The sequence below is a fragment of the Pseudorca crassidens genome, chromosome 11 (genome assembly GCF_039906515.1).
Source record: "Pseudorca crassidens isolate mPseCra1 chromosome 11, mPseCra1.hap1, whole genome shotgun sequence".
In the NCBI taxonomy this organism is placed as follows: Eukaryota; Metazoa; Chordata; class Mammalia; order Artiodactyla; family Delphinidae; genus Pseudorca; species Pseudorca crassidens.
The window spans coordinates 81213043-81239221 of NC_090306.1; the positions used below are offsets into that span (position 1 = coordinate 81213043).

At 38.1% G+C, this 26179-nt stretch overlaps 1 protein-coding gene across 4 annotated transcripts in view; it reads right to left on the reverse strand.

Moving 5' to 3' along the window:
* Nucleotides 1–26179, reverse strand: part of NTN4 (netrin 4) — a 107313-nt gene that overhangs the window by 66738 nt on the left and 14396 nt on the right. For 3 of the 4 annotated variants that reach the window (XM_067697593.1, XM_067697592.1, XM_067697591.1), the window contains exon 3: nt 959–1237. The exons of the other annotated variant lie outside the window; for it this stretch is intronic. In XM_067697593.1, the coding sequence (XP_067553694.1) occupies nt 959–1237 (279 nt within the window). The remainder of the gene's footprint in view (nt 1–958; nt 1238–26179) is intronic. 4 annotated transcript variants of the gene reach the window in all.

The following is a 26179-nucleotide window of genomic DNA, read 5'->3' on the forward strand; positions in this document are numbered from 1 at the left end:
GTTCATGGTCCCTCACGGCTGTACCTATATCAGGGCTGGGAGAAAGAAGACAAATGTGTAAGTCTACTCTTTAGGTAATGAAGTAAGGATATTCTGAGGCCTTTTAAGTTTTATTTATTTATTTTTGGTTTGGTTTGATTAGAAGTATCAGAGCAAAACATAAAAAGAAAGAATTAGAGTGCTCTCCTACTTGCCTAATCCTCATTCACAGCTCTGGATGCATCCCAACAAGGTACTTGCTGTCTGAGCCACTCTGTATCTTTTTTGGAAGAAGATGAGGTGAAGACAATGACAGTAATTTTCATCATCTCCCTATTCCTATGTTGCTATCATTCAACCAAACACCTTCTTCTGGCTCAGGTAATACACTTGGTCCTGAGGATATGAAGATCACACAGTCCCTGTCCTCAGGAAGTTCGTGATCTCCTGGGAGATGCAAACAAGTAAAAGTTCAGAGGAAAGCGCAGTGAGAAGTGTGAGCCTAGAGGAGAGAGCATTTAAGTCTGCCTTAGGGTGAGAGGCTACTCTTTACAGAGGAAAATTACTGTTCATTCTACTGGCTGGGCATTAAATTGAAGTTCTTATTTTTTACACTCTAAAATCTCCTTAACAATGGCACGCATTTACTGTCAAAGCTGGTTTCCATGTGATAATGCCACAAATATGATTATGCCAACCTCTTCTACTGCTCGCCTTACACTTTATATCTGGAAGTCATGGTACTAAAAACTGGCATGGATGTTTTCCAAGGAATCTGGTTATCATACTTGACTATTTATAATTCTAAAATGGAAGATTAAAAAACAAGTTAATAGGCACTTTATAGGATGGGCATGGAGTCAGAGGAGTGAATCAGCAGAGGAAGAAAGAAGAAGAACCATGTAAGCACAGACGCACTCTAAAGGAACTTAGACTACCAAATGATTTTTTTTCGTAAGTGAGGACTTGTTTTACATACCACGTGGAATGCTCCAGGGGCCTTGACAGGTCTGAAGCCATCAACAGGTATACACTGATCAGCGTGGCCATTACAGAAGCAGCTGCCCTTGACAATGAAATCATAGATTGCATAGTGCGTAAAATGTTGAGGCTTTGCATTCAGGTTGTTTCTCTGACAGGGACAAGACTGTCGTTTTAGCAGCTGCACACGGAGGTTGGTGATCTTTAGCTGCTCCTGCACTTCGGCACTGTAAGGGTTCTCCACATCATACGGTGGTGACAAAGCTCTGAAAATAACCTGTAAAGAAAAAGAAAATGCTGTGCATATATAGGACTGTGTGCAAACCCTGAACTATTTGCCCCGTGTAGTCCTGGTTTGATTTATACCTTTTATTATCTGCAAGTGATAAGATAACAAGAGGTTTTCAGACCTTGATCACCCCTGGGGAAGAGCTGCCCTGTTATTCTAAGGAACAGATGTGCTGCCTGTTGGGATGCAGAAGAAGTATAAATTGAGTAATCAGCAGAAATCTGACTCTTGGGTTGAAGGCAGCCATACAGAGATCTTGGGGGAAGAGCATTCTGGGCAGAAGGAACAGCCAGTTTGAAGGCCTTGAAGTGGAATCAAGCTTGGCTTATCCAAGGAAGAACAAGACCAGTGTGACTAGAGTTCAGGGGACAAGGGGGCAGTGGAGAGGAGGACAGAGGCCACGTATGACAGATCATGAATAGAGAGCCCTTTGTAGGCCGTGGTGGAGTTATCCTAACTGTAGTGGGAAGCCACTGGAAGGTAATAGGCAGAGAAGTGATGTGATCTGATTTGCATTTTTAAAAAAGGTAACTCTCTCTTGCTTCTGCGAGGAGAATGGATTATAAAGGGTAAAGGATAGAAGCAGGAAGACCAGTTAGGAAGTGACTGCAAAATAAAGATCCAGGCACTTATATTTCTAAATGAGGAATGACCCTTTCAAAGACTCATCAGTTATTAATTGGGACCACTTTCGCTATGAGTATTTTTGATTCTCCTTTTCTGGATCTGCCTTGCAACTTGTGGCATATATTTGGAATATTTTTACTGGAAGTAAATATACAACCCTTTGAGGGTGGATTTGATTTCTAAAATTAGTCAGAAGTCACTTGAATCCAAGGCAGTGAGTAATGTACCTGATCAAGTTAGTTAACAGCACTTTTGGTTAAATGCAAGGTGTAACTAAGTAATGAGACTTTTTATTGTGCAGGTTATAGACAGACTCTACAGGCAACTTAAGGCTTTAGTTATGAGGAGGAAACCAGAGGGAGGAAGGCTCAGAAGGGACAGACTTTGGACATGTCTGTGAGTCTATACATTATACAGGGGCAATAAAATGGGCCTTGGGGTGGGGTAGTGCAAATTCTCTAGTGGACCTGTTACCTTGGAGGAGTAGAGGTTAGTGGAAAGGGAAATCACTGCCCATGGAAACCAATGAATATAAATATAATGTAACATGAAGCATTATTATAAGGAGGGCAACACTGTTACAACTCATTATGCAGTTAAAAAAAAACACCTCAATCAATCTTGTTGATTTATATAGTAAGAAATACAAAGCTCCTCTGAAAAATTCTTAAGCATCTCTTGACTTTTTAAAAATATGTCAAAAAAACCCTATTTACAAAAAAACAGAAATATTTTGATAACCACATAACGGTCGTCCCTTGGTATCTGTGGGGGATCGGTTCCAGGCCCCCCTGGATACCAAATTTTGCGAATGCTCAAGTCCCTTAGTTGGCCCTTCATATCTGCAGATGTGGAGCCTGTGGATACAGAGGGCTGACTGTAGTATGAAAGTAAAGTAATTATTAAAAAGTAAGCTTTGGATAAACTCCCATTTAGAGAGAATGTACCTAAAAGTAACTTTCCAGAAAAAAAAATTTTTTCTTTAAGGAATACTTTGGATAGAAAAATTTCATTTTATAAATTGCTTTTGCACGGAAAGTATGAAAAGGCAAGAATCTACTCTGTAGGATCACATCTCCAGGTCTGTTGGTACAGAACTGTCCTCAATGAAATATAACTTAAGGGAAGGTGATAATCAGCACTAGGCCTCCTATAGCCAATTCTCCATCCAGCAGCCAGAGTGATTCTCTATTAACAGAAATTGGACCATGTCCTTGCTTAGATCTACACGCACCTAAAGACCTACCATGTCTCTCAGAATAAAATACAAAGTCCTTATAATGGCCCTGCTTTATTTTTTTTTCTTAGTGCTATTACCACCTGCACATTTTAGTTGTAGTTGCTTAATGTTTTACTGTCTTCCCCGTCTAGAATGTAAACTTGATTTTTTTTGGGGGGGGGCCACGTGGCATGCAGAATCTTAGTTCCCAGACCACGGATAGAACCGGTGCCCCCTGCAATGGAAGCACAGTTTTAACCACTGCACCACTAGGGAAGTCCCTAGAATGTAAACTTCTTGAGCGGAGTCACTGGTGTATCCCAGGACAGTGCCTGGCACAGAATAGCTACTCAATAAATTTTTGGTAAATGAATTGATTAACTATAACATTGTTCTTGGCACTCAAATAATAGGTGAGGATTTCAAATAACTTCCTTTTACAGGGTCCTAAACAGATTGACACACTGAATTCATGTCATAGCACCAGAAGGGGACAGGTGAGAAGTTGTATTAAAGCAATAGTTACCAATAATGAATTACTAACCAGTATCTGCATATGTAGCTAATTTTGAACTTGCAAAACTTAAAAAAGTTGTATCTTAAACAATATTCTGCACCATTTATTCACATGGAAAGTGGTAGAAAGCAACATAGTATGGAATAAAATTTTCCAATAAACAATATGTCGCCTATTTGAAAGTCAATATAGAATTAATGTCTTTTTCTTTTAACAACAGCCTAAATCAGAACATGATTTCACATTTTGAATCATTAAAAAAAAATTTTAAAAAGCATTGAATCCATTGTGAGCTTTACATGGGGTTTATTTTCCATATGACTCCCAAACACTGGCATTATGTTAGACATTTGTGAAGAACTCTTGCTCTAAATAAGATCAGTGATGTGGCTGCCTCCCAATTTATCAAGCACAGTGGTGCAAGGACATGGAAAAAGGTAACCAGTGCTAACTAAATAAGTATTCCACTGAAAAGTCTATTGCATGCTACACTGTCACCCACCCATCCTTTTCCTGAACATTGGTGGCAACTGTTTGCTGTCTCTGCTCCTGGCACATATTTACCCTTGACATTTACCCTAGTTCCCTCTGTCTCCCTCCCCGTGAGAATTGTTCAGCACATGCAGGACTACAGGAAGATCTGTCAAGGTTTGTAGGAACTTAGAAGCTCTTTTGCTTCCTGGACCCAGACTGTGGAAGCTGAATGGCGGCTCTGTGCTTGGTGTGCATGACACCACAGTTGGCACGCTGATATCAGCAGGGAACGGACATCATGACCCCTGAGGCTGCGTGCTGGAAAGGAGACAGCGGAGTGCCACAGACACAAAAGTGGATGGGAATTTAAACCATGAAATCTTTTTTCCAGAAAGGAGACGCCTTAATCTGATACCCTGGGAAATGGATCTACCCTGTGTCAGGAAACAAAGAGTGTGCCAATCCAGATGCTTCAAACTTCTGGCAGGTCGCCTTTTGGGTCCCACCCAGTTTTTCTTCAAATATCCCCAGAAGAAGCCTGTATGGCACTACTCAAATGAAGGAAGAAAAAGTGTAGAAGCCCTCCATATAATATCAGCCTCTTCTGTTTTTGTCCCCATCAGGAACTGGATGTACCTATGGGCCCATCACTGTTCCTCTGCCTGTGATTGCTTCTGAAGATGCACTCCTAACAAGACATAGTTAAAAAGCCAGAGGAGGATTAGGATCAAGCCCACTTTGATGTTTCCAGCTTGTTAGTGCCATTGGCCAGGATTTCATGATCTTATTTTTTTAACTAAGAAATTTGATTATGTTTTAGTGATTAATACTATGCTCATTACAGAAAAATCTGTCACTCAAAATGTAGAAGACATTAAAAAACTACAATTCAATCCATCCTAAAGGCAACCAGGGATACCAGCTTGATAATATTTTTCCATCTAAACTTCTATATGTATAAATACAGAATATAATGTAAACAACTTTGTTTCAACTTAGCAACACTTTGTGAATATTCTTCCAAATCGTTAAAAATAACTCTACATACATCAGTAGTTCTCAAAGTGTGGCCCCCAGACTAATATCATCAGTATCAACCTGGAAACTTGTTAGATATGTAAATTCTTGGGCCCTACACCAGATTGACAAATCAAAAATTCTGGAGATGGGGCCCAGAAATCTGTGCTTCAACAAGCCTTCCAAGTGATTCTGATGCACAATAAATTTTGAGAAACACTGCTACATAATTTAAAACCTGGTTAGAATTCCATTGTGTGGATATGACATAGTTTATTCAGCCAGACTGCTACTGTTAGTCATCTAAGCTGTTTCCAACTTTTCAGTATAACATTACAATGTACAGTCTTGTAGCTAGAATATGGAAGTTTATAATAATATCCTGACACATTTTCAAATGAGAAAATCAAGAGTTAAAGGAATGCATAGTTGTTTTTTTTTTAAATTTTTTTTAAAAAATTAATTGATTAATTTATTTTTTGGCTGTGTTGGGTCTTCGTTTCTGTGTGAGGGCTTTCTCTAGTTGCGGCAAGCAGGAGCCACTCTTCATCACGGTGCGCGGGCCCCTCACTATCGCGGCCTCTCTTGTTGCGGAGCACAGGCTCCAGACGCACAGGCTCAGTAGTTGTGGCTCACGGGCCTAGCTGCTCCGTGGCATGTGGGATCTTCCCAGACCAGGGCTCGAACCCGTGTCCCCTGCATTGGCAGGCAGATTCTCAACCACTGTGCCACCAGGGAAGCCCCGGAATGCATAGTTTTAAAAGCTATCTGAGTTTCTTGAATGAATCATGGACCCTTTCCTACAGAATCTTTGGAATCTTCACATTTCTCTGGTCTTGCCTCACTTCTCTAATCCTGGAATCCCTCAAACTTTGCCTAAGGATCTGGAATCTTGGCTTAGGTTCTGCCACTTCTTATGCCCCACTAAAACAAAGAGATCTTTAAGAAGTTCTGAACAGGTTAGAATCACCTATATGTTCTTTCTTTTCTAGAATACTTACAAAAAACTCTCAATAATACTGAAAGTTAGTAAAAATTGTATTCTTTATGTCTTATTTATACTCTGAGATAGAAATTTCAACAAAGTATTAACACAGTGTGAACAGAATAAGAAGTAGAGGAAGTATTTGGTACGTAATAATCAAGGAATTCTTTCAGTATTGAACTCATACCTGACATATTGCTTTGTACCTAAAATTTTATTGCCTGTGTTGAATCATAATAATTTGAGAAACTTAGTTATCACATTAAAAAAAAACTTTTCAGCTGCTAGCTTGAGGAATATTTCAGGTCCAAGTTCATTACCATCCCACGGACTCCTCTGGCACTTGCTCTTTCCATGACAGCATTTTTACACTAGTACATTGTTATTGCCTATTTACTTGTCTGTATCTCACATTAGACTCTGCTCAGTGGGCAGGCATCTTGTTTGTCTGGTTAACAGCTGTGTCCCCCAGCATGTCCCACAGTCTTTGGCATATTGTAGCATTTCATAATTATGTTGAATGAATAAATGAATGAATGATTTCTCTAAATAGCATTTTTAAAAGGAGAAGCCAAATAGGGAATAGGGTTTAGAAAAATAAAGAAAGCAAGATGGTCTTACCACCAGTTCTGCACTCTTGATGAGGAGCATGTGAACACACACATTTGCATAAATACCTATGTAAAAATAGGTAATACATTTCAAACGGCTTTATGGATTCTTTCTCTTCAGTAGCACACAAGATCTTTCACGTTCTTCAGAAAACAAATCAGGCAGGCATGAGCAAGCACCCAAACACATACAAATACTAGATATTTCCCATGGTTTCTGGTCTAGTTTTCTTAGTTACCAAAAATAGAAGCTTCAGGATCATAACTGCAACTGTTATTTAATGGTTTTTGAAACCCTAGACATCTTCATATTCTCAAAAGAGCAGCTTTTGGTTTCAGTGATTTTCTCTTTTTCTATTTCATTTTTGCTTTTATCTTTATTACTTTCTTCTGCTTCCTTTTGGTTTAATTTTCTTTTCTTTTACTAGTTTCTGAAAATGGAACTGTAGATCATTGATTTGAGACCGTCTTTTCCCCTAAGTGCTTCTTTAGCTGCAGCTCATAAATTTTTCTATGTTGTGTTTTCATTTTTAATTCAGTTCAAATGCTTTCTAATTTTCCTTTTGATGTCTTCTTTGACCCATGGGTTATCCAAAAATATGTTATTTAACTTCCAAATATTTGGGGATTTCCCAGATACCTTCCTATTATTGATTTCTAAGTAATTCCTTTGTGGTCAGGGAATATACTTTGTATGATTTGAATCCTCTTACATCTATTGGTACTTGTTTTATGGCCCAGAATATGGTCTATCTTGATAAATGCTCCCGTGCCCTTGAAAAGATTGTATATACTACTGTTGCTGGTGAAGTGTTATATAAATGTTAATCAGATCAAGCTGGTTGACAGTGTTATTCAAATCATCTATATCCTCACTGATTTTCTCTACTTGTTCTGTCAATTTCAGAGAGAAAGTTGTGGAAATCTCCAACTATAATTATCAATTTATCTATTCCTTCTTGCAGTTCTTGCTTCATGCAATTTGAAGCCTTGTTATTAGGTGCATAAACATGTAAGGTTGTTATATTCTCTTGATTAATTGGCTCTTGATCAGTATGAAATGTCCCTCTTTTTTTTTTTTTGCGGTATGTGGGCCTCTCACTGTTGTGGCCTCTCCCGTTGCGGAGCACAGGCTCCGGACGCGCAGGCTCAGCGGCCATGGCTCACGGGCCCAGCCGCTCCGCGGCATGTGGGATCTTCCCGGACTGGGGCACGAACCCGCGTCCCCTGCATCGGCAGGCGGACTCTCAACCACTGCGCCACCAGGGAAGCCCTGAAATGTCCCTCTTTATCCCTGGTAATATTCTCTTATCTGAAATCTACTTTGTCTGATAATAATATAGCCACTATCAAAAGCTTTTGATTAGTGTTAGCATGGTATATCTTTTCCCATTCTTCTCCTTTTAACTTACTTATGTCTTAATATTTAAAGTGGATTTCTTATAAGCATCATAATTGTGTCTTTTAAAATTTTTTATTCAATTTGATAATCTCTGCCTTTAATTGGAGTGTTTAGACCTTTTAAATTTAATGTGATTGTTGATATGGCTGTGTTTAATCTACCATCTTGCTTTTTGTTTTATATTCTGTCCCCTTCTTTTTCTCTCTTCTGTTGGATTGAACATTTAGGGTCCTTTTTACTTCTGTTTTTGTTTATTAGTCATAACTCTTTTAGAAAAAATAGTGATTGCTTTAGGGTTTATAGTATACATCTTTAACTTAGCACAGTCTATCTTTAACTAATGTTTATCACTTCACATATACTTTAAGACACTTACAGCAGTGTACTCCCATTTCCTCCCCTTAATCTGTGTGGTTTTCATGCATTTGACTTCTATATATATTATAAAGTCCATAACACATTGTTAATATTTTTTCTCTAAAAAGTCAATTATCTTTTAAAGAGATTTTAAAAATAAGAAAACAATTATTTTACATATAGCCACCTATTTTCCCTTTTTGATGATCTTCATGCCTTTGCACAGATCTAGATATCCATCTGGTATCATTTTTCTTCTGCCTAAAGGACTTTTTTTTTTTAACATTTCCCATAGTGCAGCTCTGCTGGTTTTTTGTTTTTGTTTTTGTTTTTTTGCTTTTTATGCCTGAAAAATTCTTTATTTCTTCATTTAAAAAATATTTATGTATTTATTTATTTTTGGCTGCATTGGGTCTTTGTTGCTGCTGCGCACAGGCTTTCTCTAGTCGCGCTGAGCGGGGGCTACTCTTTGTTGCAGTGCACGGGCTTCTCATTGCAGTGGCTTCTCTTGTTGCGGAGCACAGGCTCTAGGCGTACGGGCTTCAGTAGTGGCGGCGTGTGGGCTCAGTAGTTGTGGCGCATGGCCTTAGTTGCTCCATGGCATGTGGGATCTTCCCAGACCAGGACTCGAACTCGTGTCCCCTGCATTGGCAGGCAGATTCTCAACCACTGTGCCACCAGGGAAGTCCCTTCTTCTTCATTTATGAAAGCTATTTTTGCCAGGTATAGAAGTCTAGGTTAACAATTTTTTTTGCTTTCAGGATTCTGCCCCACTGTCTTTTGGCTTGCATTGTTTTTGTACAAAAGCTGCCATTCTTGTATTTGTTCTTTTGTACATAATGTGTTATTTTTCCCCCCTCTTGCTGCCTCAAGGTTTTCTCTTTACTATTGGTTGTTAAACTATTTGATTATGATGTGCCTTGGGGTATTTTTCTTCCTGTTTCATGTGTTTAAGGTTTGTTGTACTTCTTGGATCTGTGGATTTATAGTTACAGTCAAATTTAGAAAAATTTCAGCCATTATTTCTTAAATTTTCTGTTCCCCTCCTCTCTCTTCTCTCCTTCATGGACTCCAACTACACATATATTAGATTGCTTGAAGGTGTTCCACAGTTCACTGATTTATTTAAATTGCTGATTTATTTATTTATTTTTCTGCATTTTTTTCTCCCTGTGTTTCATATTGGATCATATTTCTATTGCTCTATATTGAACTTCACAAATCTTCGCTTCTGTAGTGGCTAACCTACTAATCCCATTCCATGTTTTTTTTTTTTTTTGTCTGTGCCACGCAGCTTGTGGAATCTTAGTTCCCTGACCAGGGATCAAACCCAGGCCACCAGGGAAGCCTGTGAATTTTACCTTGTTGATTGCTGGGATATTTTTGTATTCTTGAGTTCTTTTCTGGGGTGCAGTTACTTGGAAATAGCTTGCTCCTTTTGAGGCTTGCTTTTAAGTTTTGTTAGGTGGGGCCGATGGATTCATTAGTATTGGGCTGGCTCTGTACTTTTACTCAGGCAGTACCCTTCTAATTACTCTACTGATGCATCACAAGGTTGAATTATAAGGTTTTCCATTCTGGCTGACTAGTCCTGGTCCTATATAACCTCTGAGGATTTTCTCCCTCTGTCCTTTAGGGTGGTTCTTTCTCTGGCCTCAGGTAGTTTTCTTAAACACATGTGTTGATCAGTACTCAGTTGCAGACTTGAGGGGGACCATCTGTAGATCTCTGGAAGCCTCTTCCAGTGCAGCTGTTTCTTCTCTGGTACTCTGCCCTGAAAACTGTAGCCACCTTGGCCTTCCCAGACTCTCAGCTCTTTAATTCAGGAAATCCATTAGGCTCCTCCTAGGTTCCTCCTCCCTGTACTCCAGCCTGGAAACTCCAGGCAATAAGCTGGGGCAATCATAGGGTTCACCTCATTTGCTTTTGCTCTCCCAGGGATCACTGTCCTCTGCTGCCTGATGTGCAGCACCTGAAAACATGGTTCATATATATTTTGTCCATTTTTTTTTTTCCAAGTTGTTTCAGGCAGTAGGGTTAGTCTGGTTCTCGTTATTGCATCTTGGCTGAGAGCTGAAGTCTAAAGAACCAAGAGAGCTTAATTGTATAAAATACAATTTATAAAACTGTAATTGGACTAAGCCCTTATTTTTGTATAAAAATATCATAGAAATGACATATTGAAATTTTCATAATAAAGCTAGAAGTGTGGTTCCATTCCGCAGTTAAAAAGGCTTGAAGAACAAATGAGTTTTCTTATGGGGCTTATCAAACTAAGAAATAGGAAAAATAATTGAAAACATAAGCATTTAAACTTTATAAGTTTATTCGATAATTCAATTTTGGTAATTTGTATATTTTAATAGACAGGTAAACCTTCACTATAACTTTCTTTATAATTTATGATACTTATTATAATCTTCTACTTTATATTTTTATGTTTATGCTATGCTGTGATGCATCTTTGTATTCCCATGTACTACTGTCTGAAAGATTCTCAACAATACATATTGAAAGACTGAGTCAATATAGAATCATGTTAAGACAGATTTATTTTTATTTTCTAATACAAGAATAATAATATGGGAATTCCCTTGCGGTCTGGTGGTTAGGAATCTGCGCTTCCACTGCAGAGGGCACGAGTTTGATCTCTGGTCAGGGAACTAAAATCCCACACGCTGCATGGTGTGGCCACCCCCCAAAATAATAATAATATAAATGTAATAAAATTTTATTTATATAATGTGAATTTTATTCATAAGAGAATATACTAGGCACATAGTACTTCACAAGAAACTTTATCATCTTAAAGGTATCTTAGTTGTTTGCTAATCTTATACCACTTAAAAGTTTTACTTAAAAATTTTACTTTATTGAAAAAAATGGATTTACTATTAGTCAATATGAAAATACTTTTTGAGTGCCAAATTTGAATAATGTATTTTCAGTAATAAATTTACACCAACTGCCAGGATGACAACCCATTTAGAGAGGAATCCCTGGTACTTTTGCCTAATATAATCTACAGTAATAACTAACTCTATATTAGAAAAATAATCACACTTCTTCCCTACTCTACTTAAGCCTGGTTAGAGTAACAGCTGTATTAAGAAATATTTCCTTTACAGATGCCTTTTTTCTTCTTGATTTCATTTTTTTAAAATATGTAAAACATTTTTGCTTCCATAGGCAAAACTATAATATAGAGTCTATCTAGAAAAGTCTCATATTATTGATGTCCTCTCCCTCCTCTGAAGGCAGTGCCTTTTATTTGTTCTTAGTTTTCCTTCCAGTGTTTCTTTTGGAAATATATATATATATATATATGTTTTATTCTCTCTTAAAAATTATGTTAAATATAAAAATATATTTACCTCTTTTTCAATGGAAAAAGAAAAAAAAAGAAATATTTCCAATTACATTATAAAGCCATCATTTGTTTTATGTGGTTGTTTACTAGTTGTTTACAAATAGCATCTGATAAATTCATTTGAATCTCATAACTACTACACATTGACAACTGTTCTGTATATTGTTAGGTTGATGACACACCGAAGACCTAAACACAGAAACTGATATATTTGTCTTCATTTCTGCTGTTTATCAAGCTATCTCTAAAGTGCAAATTCCCATACTTAAAAAGTTCCTAAAATTTAGTGCGATCCACACACTCTAGTTTTATACTGTCACCACGCAAACAAGGATGGCTTTATGTCACTTGACTTCTGAAGTTAGTTGCTGGCACCATTTAAGTTGAGGTTTTAGGAATTTGAGACGAAAAGCTCAAAGAGCACAGATTCTTTGAGTACATGTACCCTAATATGTTTCTGAAACCAGCTTTCTGCTTTCCTGGGTAGGTAACCTTTGGGAAAGTATGTGAAGTTTCAGGCTTTTTAAGGGTTGCCGTGAGTGGAGAGTTCCGGTTTCATGGAGAGAGAAGGCTGGACAAGGAAAAGATAGCATAATTAACAGGTGGGCATCTGTGGCGGAGCAGCTGGTTGGTTTAATTTTAGAACATTTGTCCTTGTCTGTGCCACTTTAAGTGGAGCACCTGCTTGTCTTAGAGAAGTGTGTCTGTCTTTGGGCAGTGCCAAAATCCTTTTGCTTACACTCTAGAGCATTAAGCACCCTTTTTCATCAGATAGCCCACCTTTTAAAGTGGGAGAGTCTTATCTACTCAACTAGTTCTTCTAAGATAGGACAATATAAGCTAATAAAGCTCTCAATGGAGCAAGCTGAGGAATGCAGTGCACTCAAGTGACTTATTTGTACTATAATAACCTCGATTTGTAAGTACACAAAAGCCTCTTTGCATGTTTCAAGGGCATATTTACAGTTTTAAAATGATGAAAAGGCAGCTTCTTAAATATCTTCAGGGGGAAGGGAAACGACAGAACTGCAAGGAGGAACAAGAAACAAGACAGAAGACCAAAATAAAAATAAAGATTGAGGCTAAAAATAAAATTTAAAACATTTTTCAATACATTTGGAATCCCAGCTTTTCCTTTGCCCTCAGTACTTGGAGTCATAGGATTTGAGTGTCAAAAGAGTCCTTAGCAATTGATGATCTAGTCCGACTAGTGGAAACTGAGACGCAGAGTGCTTAAAGTGATTTGCCAAAGGTCAATCCATAGGCTTGTGACAGAGCTAAGACTAGTACCCAGTTTCCTGACCTCCAGTCTAATGATTTTTCCATTATATCCCACTTTATACTTGTTTGGCAGCTAGCCATTCCTGAATTAAAGTTAAATTTAAAGTGGAGGATTAAGGAAAATATTATATATGATTTATCCCATTTCCACTTGTCATGTTAATAATGGATGGGACTAACTGTGCCTGCCACCTTTATTTTATTAATGGATGTGAATAACTGTACCCTTCATAAAGGTAACGATAGCTACTCTTGTTTGGCTCACAGGGATACAGTGAAGATTTTTAAAAAGATATCAGATATAGAAACACCTTGAAAAATTACTGCTCTTTATAAATAAAATTGATTGGTGAATAGCTTTTTATTAGGGACCTGCCTTGTTTTTGCCAGTCTCTCTTCTTTGGGACTGAGCCCTATCAGTAAATGCAGCCCAGTGGCTAGGATTCATTGACGGGCCCTTCAGATGTGGATTGTATGTCAACCTGAGTAACTTCTCAGCATTTACCTTCTGTTTCCTAGAACCATGTTCGGCCTACAGTCTGGAATACCCTCTGCTTCATCTTGGGTCCCTGATACCTTCTGTTTGCCTCACCGATGCTGGAAATTGCATGCATGATCTCTCTGCTTTCACTGCCTGTGAAAATTCCAATTCTTGCTCCCTCTCTGTGTACTCAACTTTATATACTCCAGTCATACTGAACACTTTCTGTTCCTAGAAAGCGCCACGATCTCTCTCCCTTCCCTTCCCAGCCTATGCCCATAAAATTCTACTGCCTGGAATACTTTTCACAGCTCTTTGCCACTGTCACCCACTGCTTGACCCCCTTACTTGGCCAACTCATTACCTATCTTTTAGGTGTCATCCTAGATGTCACTTTCTTCACTATTCCTCTCCACTGCACGCCTAGACAAGATGTTCTTCCAACGTGCTACTTCAAGCACCTGTTATTTCTTTCAGACTTAAAACTTAACCATGTCTATTTTAATTGCTTATATTCCTCTCTAGACGGTGAGCCCCATGAGTACAGAGGGCCTTGTTTGCTTGCCTACCAGTGTACAGCGAATGCTTGGCACATAGAAGAGTTAACACATATTTGTGGAAATACAATACTCATGCTTGATAAGGATTTACATGTCACAAACTGCGTTCACCTTTATTTATCTCATTTCATCCTTACAGTGAACCTATGGTGTGGTTATTATTCATTTCCATTTTTCAGATATAGAAACCCTGAGAAGGTGTTAGTTGACATGTCCAAACTTACCTACCTAGTAAGTGACAGAGCTAGTACTTGAACCCAGGTTGTTGGAGTCCAAGTTCAGTGTTATTACCATTACCTCACAACTAATTTTGTTTGGTTATAGAATAATTAAAAGTCTAAAGCAAGTGATCAGGGGATATAAATAATTGGAGCAGGAGAATAAATCTGGCAAAGAGAAGAGCTTGAACCATGGTGGAGGCAGTGGGGGAAGGGCGGGGCAGAACACCCATAGGTGAGAGGCAAAAAAAATGAATATTAGAACAAAAACTAAGAACTAAAGGCTCAGTTTTAGGGGCCACTCATAGTTAGAGGCCAGAAGAAAGGAGATGAACCAGAAATAATACAAAAGAAGGATCAGTGAGCAATGTAGGAAAATAATGAAAATTCATTTTCCTAAAAGCCAAAGGAAGTGAGAATGCAAAGAAAGAAAATGTAGTTATTAATGGCAAATTCAATTCAGGAGGCAAGGAAGAAGATTGAGGAAAAAAATGGGGGAGGGGTTGGCTGGCTCACAGAAGACTTTTGAGAGCCTAGATGGAATAAGGAACGGTTTGTAAAGGTTTCAAGAAAGAATAAGGGACAAAGTAAAGGAAGCAAGAAAGAAGCAATTGAAGAATTTTGGCAGTTTGTTTATTCATTCATCCATTGATAGACATTTGGGTTGTTTACAGATTTTGGCTATTATGAATAAAAGTGCTAAGGTCATTCACATAGAAGTCATTGTGAGAACCTAAGTTATTTTTCATGGGTACTTAGAGGAATTTCTAGGTGGTTTGATAAGAGCGTGTTTAACTTTATTGGGAATTGCAAGTCTGTTTTCTAAGGTAATTGTACTATTTTGCATTTCTCCTAGCAATGTATGATGAAAACTGTAGTTGCTACACGTTCTCACCAGCACTTGGTATTGTTAGTCTTCTTAATTTTAGCCTTGATAGTGAATGTGAACAGTCTCTCATTGTGGTTTTAATGTGCATTTCCCTGTTGACTAATGGTGTTGAGCATCTTTTCATGTGTTTATTTGATATACATCTTCTTTGGTAAAGTATCTGTTCAAATCTTTTGCCATTTTTATTCTTGTTGTTTTTCTTCTTGTTGAGTTATGAGTTGTGATATGTAAATATATATTCAGATATGTGATTGGCAAATACTTTCTTCCAGTCTGAGGTTTGTCTTTTTCATTTTCTTAATGGTGTCTTAAAAGCAAAAGTTTTTAATTTTTATGAAATTCAATTATAAATATTTTCCTTTTATGATTTGTGCTTTTTGTGTCCCAGATAAGAAATTTTTGCCTAACTCAATGTCATAAATATTTTCTCCTAGAAGTTTTATCGTTTTACCTCTTACATTTAGATATGCAGTCCATTTCAAGTTAATTTTTCTATATGGTGTGAACTAAGTGCTGAGAACTAAGTGCTTTATTTTCTTTCTTCTTCTTCTTCTTTTTTCTTTTTTTGCATGTGGATATCCAATTATTCCAGCACTGTTTGTTGGAAAGACTAGCTTTTCTTCATTGAATCACCTTGACGGCTTTGTTTGGTATAGTTTTCTTCATGTTTCTTTTGCTTGAAGTTTATTGATCTTATTAGATCTGTGGATTTATACTTTCCATCAAGTTTAGAAAAGATTTGCCTGTTATTCCTTAAAAAAAATTTTTTTTGTCCTCTGCTTATCCTTTTAGATTCCAACTACATGAATGTCAGATCACTCAATATTGTCCCACAGTTCACTAATACTCTTTTCATTTAATTCTCTTTTCTCTATGTACTTCATTAATGTATAGTTTCCATTGTTATGTTGTTGGGTTCACCAGTTTTTTCTTCTGCACTATCTAATCTGCTGTTAACCCCTTGCAGTATATTTTCATTTCAGATATTGCATTTTTCATCTTTAGAAGCTCCATTTGGATCTTTTTTTATATCTTCTATTTCTATCTTCAGTGTTTGTGTTTTCTTCAACATATGGAGCATATTTATAATAGCTGCTTTAATTGCCTTTGTCTGCCCATTCTATCAGCTGTGTCATTTCTGATTATGTTTCTATTAATTGACTTTTCTTCTGATCAGGAGTCATATTCTCATGGTTGTTATTTTTTTTTTGATCTTTTATGTTATTTTATTTTTATTGGAGTACAGTTGATTTACAGTGTTGTGTTAGTTTCTGCTGTACAGCAAAGTGAATCAGTTATACACATACATATATCCAATCTTTTTTAGATTGTTTTCCCATTTGGTCATTACAGAGTATTGAGAAGAGTTCCCTGTGCTATACAGTAGGTCCTTATTAGTTACCTATTTTGTATATAGTAGTGTGTCATGGTTGTTAATTTTGATTAATCATTAGACATTTGTAAATATTATGTTGCTGGTTGCTGGATTTTGATGCATTTCTCTAAGTAGGGTTAGACTTTGTTCTGCAGTTAATTTACTTGGGGTCAAATTGTTTTGAGCATTGTTTTTAATTTTCGTTAGGGTGAATCCAGTTTAGTCTTTATTCTAGAGCTAATTTAACCCCACTAGTAAGGCCATCTGAGGACCCTTCTGAGAACCCTTCCCAGTGCCTGTGAATTATGAGGTCTTTCCACTTTGGGTGGTAGGAACATGAACTATTCTCAGCCTTCTGGGAATACTAGGAATTGTTCAGCTAGCCTCTGCATTCTATCAGTTCTTTTCCCCCTCTCATAGAGTTTTAGTTCACACATAAGCAGCTCAGTATTCAGCCAAAGATTTGAGGGGACCTTTGGACAGATCTTTGGACTTCTCTCTTTCTGCAGCTTCCTCTTTTCCAGTATTCTTCCCCACAAATTCTAGCTGCCTTGGCCTCCTTGAGCACTGATCTCCTCAAGTCAGTGAGATCACTGGACTCTGGGTTCCCCTTCCTATGCCATGCCTTAGAAATGCCCCATCAATAAGCTGGACAGTCACAGGGCTTGTCATATTTGTTTCCCCTCTCAGAGATCAGTCTTGTGCTGCCTGTTGGCCAGTCTGAAATAATTGTATCACATATTTTTTCCTCGTCTTCTAGTTTTTTAATGTGGAAAGGTAATTCCTACAGCAGTTAATCCTTCACAAGCAGAAGAAGAAATCCCATTTCAAATTGCTAACTTTTAATATGTTGCAACTTCTTGAGTGTCAGAAATGAGACAAAAGGGAAAACCTAACTGATTTTAAGGAGATCACTTTGAATACTTAAATGTAATTATTCTTTCTTTCTTATTCCTTCCCTATCCATCTCCCTTTCCTCCCTAAAGGGTAGAGGATTCTACCTGAGATCTTTCCCTTGAGCAAATGAAACTTGCAAATGAAACTGCTTTCTATAATTTGTTGTATTTGGAGGTGTACTCAGTATTTAAGGAGCAGAAACCATAGTGTTGCAGATATCCCCCCCTTTTTTTTTTCAAAGTAGATGATATTACAATAGCTCTGGGTAGCTATTTCACTTACTGAATTAAAAGTTCCTAGGGTTTCACTTTGGCCCTGCTGTCATTCAACACGATCAGAACAAAGCTCTTTACCCTCTTCTATGCCTCAGTTGCTTAACTGTAATATCAAGGTACTTTAATGCAGAATGTAAAATTGTGCACACGGAAAAGTGAATTTTCCTGAAGCACAGCAATTGAGATATTCCTTTAAATGAAGTGCACTAGAAGAGTCAGCCTTGGATCTCCAGTTTACTTACAAAACCTACCCACATTGAAAAAAGATAAACCATGAACACTCAGTTGTTAACACCCAGAAGAATTCTCTAAGTCTACTATATCTACATTTCTATAAATACGTAGTTCTTTTCTTTTATCCTCCTCTTTAAGAGTAAGACAACTCAAAAAAAAAAAAAAAAGAGTAAGACAACTCTTAAACGCTAACAAGACTGAATGCCAGGAAAATTGTCCATTGTGGCAAAAATTTTCAGCCATTTTTTCATGTTAAAGGCTTTAAAATTTTTATTCCCCTCTGTTTATCTCCTCAATTAATCTTCCTTATAAAAATGCATATATACGTATAAGTTAAAAACAAACACTTTCCCTAACTATGTACCATAGAAAACCACAGATGGCAATTAGCTTGACTTTATTTTATTTTATTATTTTTTACTATAAATTTATTTACTTATTTATTTATCTGTCTGGGTTGGGTCTTTGTTGCTGCACGCAGGCTTTCCTCTAGTTGCGGCATGCAGGGGCTACTCTTCATTGCAGTGCATGGGCTTCTCATTGCGGTGGCTTCTCTTGTTGCAGAGCACAGGCTCTAGGCACCCGGGCTTCAGTAGTTGTGGCATGTGGGCTCAGCAGTTGTGGCTCATGGGTTCTAGAGTGCAGGTTCAGTAGTTGTGGTGCATGGGCTTAGTTGCTCCACGGCATGTGGGATCTTCCTGGACTAGGGCTCGAACCCATGTCCCCTGCATTGGCAGGAGGATTCTTAACCACTGTGCCACCAGGGAAGTCCCAATTAGTTTGACTTTAAAACTAGCTTTCTTATTGAACATTTGTGTGCCTATTGGAGGATTTTCATAATGCAAACCTCCACTAGAATGTGCTTTCAACTTTTCATTCAAGAGACTTAATCAGGAGCAACCAAAATGTACTGCTTAAGGTTTAAAAAATATATCAAACTTTAAACACTGTTACCCTGGAGGGGAGATCCTGGCTACAAAACAAATAGACTTCAAAGGGACCTCCTGACTTTCTCTAAACCACAGATAAATATTTGCTATTACTATGGTAATAGGTAGCATAGGGCCACTTTGTCCTTCACTTGTAGGAGACCTTGAAGATAGGTGTTGATCGCCACCATGAAAAGTTTTCCCAGTAGAGATAAATCTCATACACCTTTTCCCATTAAGTTCTAGTCTGACATACAAGGATTAATTGCAAGAGATTAATTAAAGAAGAGAGCTGAAAGCTAATTAGAAGGAGAAACTTGCAGAAATAAAAGCCAATAAACTGGCTTAAAAGATAAAAAGTAGATATTATTTTCTCTACTTCGACCTACATGTAATGAAGTACAATCAGTTCAACTGAAAGACTGGTATCCCTAATTTATATGTTTGTAGAGATAGAAAACAAGGGACTTCCCTGGTGGCGCAGTGGTTGAGAATCTGCCTGCTAATGCAGGGGACACGGGTTCGAGCCCTGGTCTGGGAGGATCCCACATGCCGCGGAGCGGCTGGGCCTGTGAGCCACAACTACTGAGCCTGAGCGTCTGGAGCCTGTGCTCCGCAACAAGAGAGGCCGCGATAGTGAGAGGCCCGCATACCGCGATGAAGAGTGGCCCCCGCTTGCCACAACTAGAGAAAGCCCTCACACAGAAACGAAGACCCAACACAGCAAAAATAAATTAATTAATTAAACTCCTACCCCAAACATCTGAAAAAAAACAAAACAAAACACCATGTTCCGTCAACGAGCCAAGTTCTTTCACAATATTATTATTTATAAAAAAAAAAAAAAAGAATCCGCCTGCGAATGCAGGGAACACGGGTTCGAGCCCTGGTCTGGGAAGATCCCACATGCTGCAGAGCAACTAAACCCGTACGCCACAACTACTGAGCCTGCGAGCCACAACTACTGAAGCCCGCATGCCTAGAACCCGTGATCCACAAGAGAAGCCACCTCAATGAGAAGCCCGTGCACCGCAACGAAGAGTAGCCTCCACTCGCCACAACTAGAGAAAGCCCACGCAACAAAGACCTAACGCAGCCAAAAATAAATAAATAAAATAAATTTATTAAAAAAAAAAATCCGCCTGCAAATCCAGGGGACACGGGTTCAAGCCCTGCTCCGGGAAGATCCCACATGCTGCAGAGCAACTAAGCCCGTGCACCACAACTACTGAGCCTGTGCTCTAGAGCCCACGAGCCACAACTACTGAGTCTGCACGCCTAGAGCCCATGCTCCACAACAAGAGAAGCCACTGCAATGAGAAGCCCGCACACTGCAAGGAAGAGTAGCCCCCACTCGCCACAACTAGAGAAAGTCCGCACAGAGCAATGAAGACTCAACGTAGCCAAAAATAAATAAATAAAAAATTTTTAAAAAGATGGAAAACAATAAATACTATAAAATTAGTCTATGTTTCCTTCCACTCCAGAGTAGAGATTTATAGAGAAGAACTGGAAGTACAGAATTTTCAGGATGTTTAAGCCATTGAGCTTACAGAGCATGAACGCCCATAACAAAAATCCTGACCTCCAAAGAGAAACAAATTAAATCTCATTTCAGTTTCTAAAAATGTTTTTTTCTCATACTTTAGATAAGAAAAAGACATTTCCAACCTGGATAGATTGCAAGCTTGGCTAATATAAATCCTAATTGTGTCTCTTATCAGCAGTGTCATTTCTGAGTGATGACAGAGCTGTGATTAAAGATAAAATTCCAGGTCTATGTGACATTAAGCCTTTTAATCAAAGAAGCATTTATTCATTCAACCATTATTTATTGAGGAGATACTTTGTATCAGGCACTGTGCTAGGTACTCTGGATACAAAACTGAATAAGAAAAATCAGTCATGCGTAGGATTTCAGTTGTTCCCGAATTCTTGAAAATTGAGCAAGCTCTGTGAAAAGCGGTGTCAGAAAACAGCCCCAAATATTATTTTTTTAAATCAGAAGAGCACGTAAGGCCGTTTAACCAAATTTCTCAATGCTGGAAGTTCCTCTAGAATGGCTGATACCCATCTGTTCTCTATTAGATCCCACACCCTCATCAGGCAGCATATTTCATTTTTTGATGATTCTAATTATCAAAAAGTTCCTCTGTGTTAAGCTAGATCTGTCCTCTGTAACTTCTAATACTGATCTTGAAGCTACACAAAATAAGTCTATTTTACTTTCAACAAGCAAGTCCTTCAAACATTTAACGGCAGCCACCAACTTCACTTTCATTTTCCAGGTAAAATATCTACAGTGTCTCATATCATGTAGTTTTTAGACCATTTACCACTCTGGCTAGGTAGCAAATGACCTCTGTTTTATTTATATATGTAAGCAACCAATGACACTATTTTCCTCACATTTCCCCCTCTAAGATGTCAAACAAATTCTAAACTCTACTGCTGAACATTTTTTCCCAATTCTTTTTCAATCCAAATGCATTTCAAAGGTTTTTCTGTAACCTAAGGAATATTCAGATTTTAAAACACCTATAGTATTTCAATACAGCTATTTGGGAAGAAATGGAGTTGATGAGTAGGGACAGTGGTATGAAAGTAAAAAAAAAAAAATGAATTCGCCATGAGAATATTATTTATGTAGCCTACTGAGCACGCACCTACAATCACGGTAAAACAGGGAGGCAAGATTGCCATTCCAGTGTCATTATTTTGGGAGGTAGGGAAGGGAAGAGTCACTTCTATATGTGAATAGAATGTCGTAACATTATCTGCATATTTCCATAGTATCTGTCATTGTATTATTTAGTTCATGAGAAAATAATATTTCTGGTTACACACCAACTAAACTGACAGGCAAACTGGCAGGTAAGGCTGACGTAACGAAGCGGAGTTGGGGGTGGCCACAGCAGTCTAAATATTCAGTAGGTACATATGAACAGAATTGGTTCCCCCTGTCTCCATAAGCAGCTGAAGGGATGAAGGTGACTGGTTGAAACTGACCAGGAGATTAAAATGGCCTCTGAGGATGAAAGTACCAGCGGCCAGCTCCACAAGTAACATAGCCTTCTGGTTACACTTACGGCACCTGCCAGAACGTCCAGAAGTAGCTAAATGCTTTCTCAACTGGGCTTTTTAAAAAGGAGAACTAAAAAGGAACAGCAATAATACATCACTGAACTCTTGGCCCATGAATTTCCACGTGCGCCTGGTGCATATTTTATAAAGTTCTTGGAAAACAGGTGTTTCCCACCTGTTCTGGTTACAGTATTTCAAACTGATAATCTTTTAAACATGTTATAACTCCCTGACTAACTTGAACAGGACTTCAAGAGAGACTTTTTCAAGCATATTGTTTTAAAAGACCATTTATTTTAACAACAAACCTACCATACAAAGTCATGAAGAGTATCTATTCTTAACAAAAGAATAAAGACAAGTCCAAATAGGGAATCCAGACCAGGGTCAGGAACTGAACTTTGCTCACTCACTCTGAGTTCCCTACAGAGCAACCTCTTACTGGGATCACTTGGAGATTCCTCCTTGGAGTCCGAAATACCAACAAGGTGTAGGTGGATACATTTTTTTTCAGTTTTGATAAGAAGTTTTACTTTAAGCTCATACTTATCTCTTAACATAACTTTGCCATCTAAAAATATCTTTTAAAACTTAGTTCTTTATCTTGTACTTGACATTCATAATATAGTTTTAAAAGGATTTGTAGAGTCACAATAGATATGTAGAACTAAATATGGAATGAAGAGACATGAATTGTTCTTTGTACATCGGATTTGTTCATTTTTCTCTAAATCTAACTCCTTCTAGTCTATTTTTGCCTGTTTGTGAAGATGACTGGGCTACTGCTTTAATAAAAAAAGTATATAATTCTTTATATTCACTCTACTATGAAATGACCAAGACTGATGTGTTCTCTAATAAATAGCTGTCCAAAAGCACTAAGCAAAAATGTAGACCCTTGATGCTCTTGAAAAACATTGACAGTTAACCAATGTTAGTACAGGATGTCCCTAACTTACAAGTGGTTTGTGTTCTAAAAATTTATTTGTAAGTCAGTTGCCTGGCCTTTAGAATGCATTTTATGTCTATTTTTGTTTACTACTGTATCCCCAGAGCCTGAGATAGTGCTAGACACATAGTGGGCATCCAAATATTTGCTGATTGACTGGATGAAGTGACCTAAAAGTGCACTTCACTAATAACGTGATTGAACTATATTATTGTTAATAATAATTAGCATTTATAGAGCACTTAGCCATTTATAAAACACATTTATATGTGCCTTATTTTGTCCTTTCTCACATTGATTCAATTTACAAATGAAGAGTCTAAGACCCCTAAATTAAAGAGAGCCATTGAAGCTACTTGAGAGGATTGGGTGTGAGATGTGGAACTTGAATTAAAGTGGTAACAGTGGAGGTGAGAACCAATTAGAGATAGAACCACCAGAACCTGGTGATGGACCTGATATGGGCCTCCAACTCCTACACTTATGCTATCACATTGCATTAGAAATACAAGCTATAGATAAAATATCATCTATACATACAAAATAGAGACTCAGAGAGAGTAGGGACTCATTTCTTTTTCTGCTGACACCCTTTTCTTTAGCAGTTAAGTGACTTCCTTATGTTCAGTGGTTAAGAAGAAGGACCCATTCACCTTGCAAGAAATGAGATCTCCCCAAAAAGATTACACCAAAATTGAGGGCTCCTGCCTAGCTAGCAGGAAGACTGATGTGACTAGCTAAGCAGTATCCAGCCCAAGACCCCTGCTATTGGAGTAGTTTGGATGTAAAGAATTTTCTTGTCATTTACTCACTCTATGGCATAACCCATGTATTCAGAGGTGGATGAGACATTAAGGGGTCCTGAGACAAATCTTCAAATCTGTACACAAATCCTTTCTGTAACATCTCTCATAGAGGCTCACTCAGCCTTAGCTGAAACATTTCATGGGATGAGAAACTCAATGGATCTCACTTTGTCTTTTGGATACATCCGTTTTTTTAAAAAGTCTTTCTTTGGTCAAACTCTTGCTTTCTGAAAGCATCAGAGTCCATTTAATCCCTCTTCAAACATCTGAAGAATGCTAGCAATTCCTGAACATCCATAAATCCTCTCTCACAGGCGAAATATCCCAAGTTAATTGTTCATGATATAATGAGGTTTCTAATTGATCTCACCAATTCTGCTCAGCTTTCTCTAAATAGGAATATCTTGACCTGAACATAATATTCTAGCTGTGCTTTGACTAGAGAACACAACAAAAGGACTATTCTCTTTTTGTTTGGAGCATTATTTTTCTATTAATGCAGCCTAAGACTGCATTAGCTTTTTTGGCAGTCGTGATGTATTGTTGACTCACATTGAGATTACAGTCAAATGAAACCCTCAGGTCTTTTTCACATGAATGGCTGATAAGTCACACCTCTTTGGTGGTATTACAGCTGATTTTTGAAAAGAGGAATTTATCACTATTAAGTTTAATCTCATAAGTTTTGCTCAAGAATCTTTCACAACGTTCCCTGAGTTGTCTTTCTTAAACAGTTCTGATTATGTTATCCTTACCCAGAGCTACTGATTGATCTCCACTACCCACAGGATCAAGTCCAAAATACTCTGCACACTAGACCCTGTATAATCTGAACTGAGCCTTCAGGGTTAGCCTCATCTTCCCTCATCCCTCTCTCTTCTCCATTCCCCACCATTCCATACTCTCCAACCATTCTGAGCATTGACCTTCTTCACACATGTGCACTTTTCCATGGAATTTCCTTCTCCACCTTTCAATTATTTTTTTATACTTTAAGAGACAGCAATTTAAAAGTCCCGATCAGACTGTGAGCTCCCTGAAGGCAGGAATATACTACAGTGATGTTCAGATAATAAGAAAGAGACATAACTTACAAGTTTTATATTTTTAAGTTTTTTTGGTTCGATTTTTCAAAGAAAAGAATATTTAAACCTCTTTCTTCAAAGCTAGTTTCTCCTCCCAGCTCTAGAAATGCAGGTGAGTGGGGTTTGGCTTACTTGAAATAATATTTCTTAGGGATAGGGAGTAACAACTTTGGCAGTTTATCTGAGTGAACCAGATAGCTGCACAGGTTTGTCCAGAGGCCATGTCATAAGGTGATTGTTTTCCAGAATCACAAAAAAACCCCACCTTTGCACCCAACACAGCATTGTGAAAAGAAGCCCAGCTGGAAGCACTGCAGGAGCAGAAGCATGAGGCCCTCTATTCAATCACTTCCAATGATTTCAATGAAAAACTAAACAAAATCCCCCAGTTAACCTTTACGTGCACCTTCTGCTGTTTTCCAACAGGTGTTGATAGATCTGTACCTTTCCATCTAAACTGCAACCCTTTGTACCAGGCCTTTGCAGATTAGAAATAGAGCCTATGGTTTGGGTTTGCAAAGGGATGGAGGCTACGACATTGTTCTTGTTGAGAAATTGTACTAATTAACTATCTGCCTTAGGATCTGTCATCCTAAATGGCTAACTTAACAGACATTTAGCAAGTCATCTCTCAAACAGACTGTTTAGTGTGCCTGCAGACCAGGTGCTCTGCCATAAAGATGAACAACAAAAGGTAACAAATAGTTATTATAGATAATCTTAACAATAATAATGCCTCAGAGTTCATATATTTGATAAACAGCTATTTAGCAGGCAACATGTTAGATGCAAGTCTAGTGTTTCTCGAAGTGTGGTCTGGACTGCCTTAAGGAGCTCACAGAACAATGCGATAAACGCCATGACAGAGGTAAGCGTGTGATAAGGGTGCACAGGTGTAAGGCACATAATAGTGCACCTAACCCAGGATTTTGGAAAGAGGTGAAGTTTAAGGAAAGTCCTTAAGGATCAATAGCAATTATCTATCCTTTCATCCATCCATCCAAAAATATCTGAGTGACAACTTAGCTAAGTGGATGAGAGGTAGGACTTGGGGAGAGGAGCATCTCAGGAAAAGAAAGCATGTGTGCAAGGGTCAGAGGATAAGAAAGAGCATGGCACCTTGGGGTAATACGATGGTTCAATAGATAGAGCTGGAGGCTGGGGTATAAGCGGCAGTGAAGAGGCTGAGGCAGCAGGTATTAGAGAGGACCTAGCGTGCCCCATTAAACAACGTGGACTACGTTATGAGGAAACTGGAGAGTCAGTGAAGGGTTTTAAGCAGAGAAGT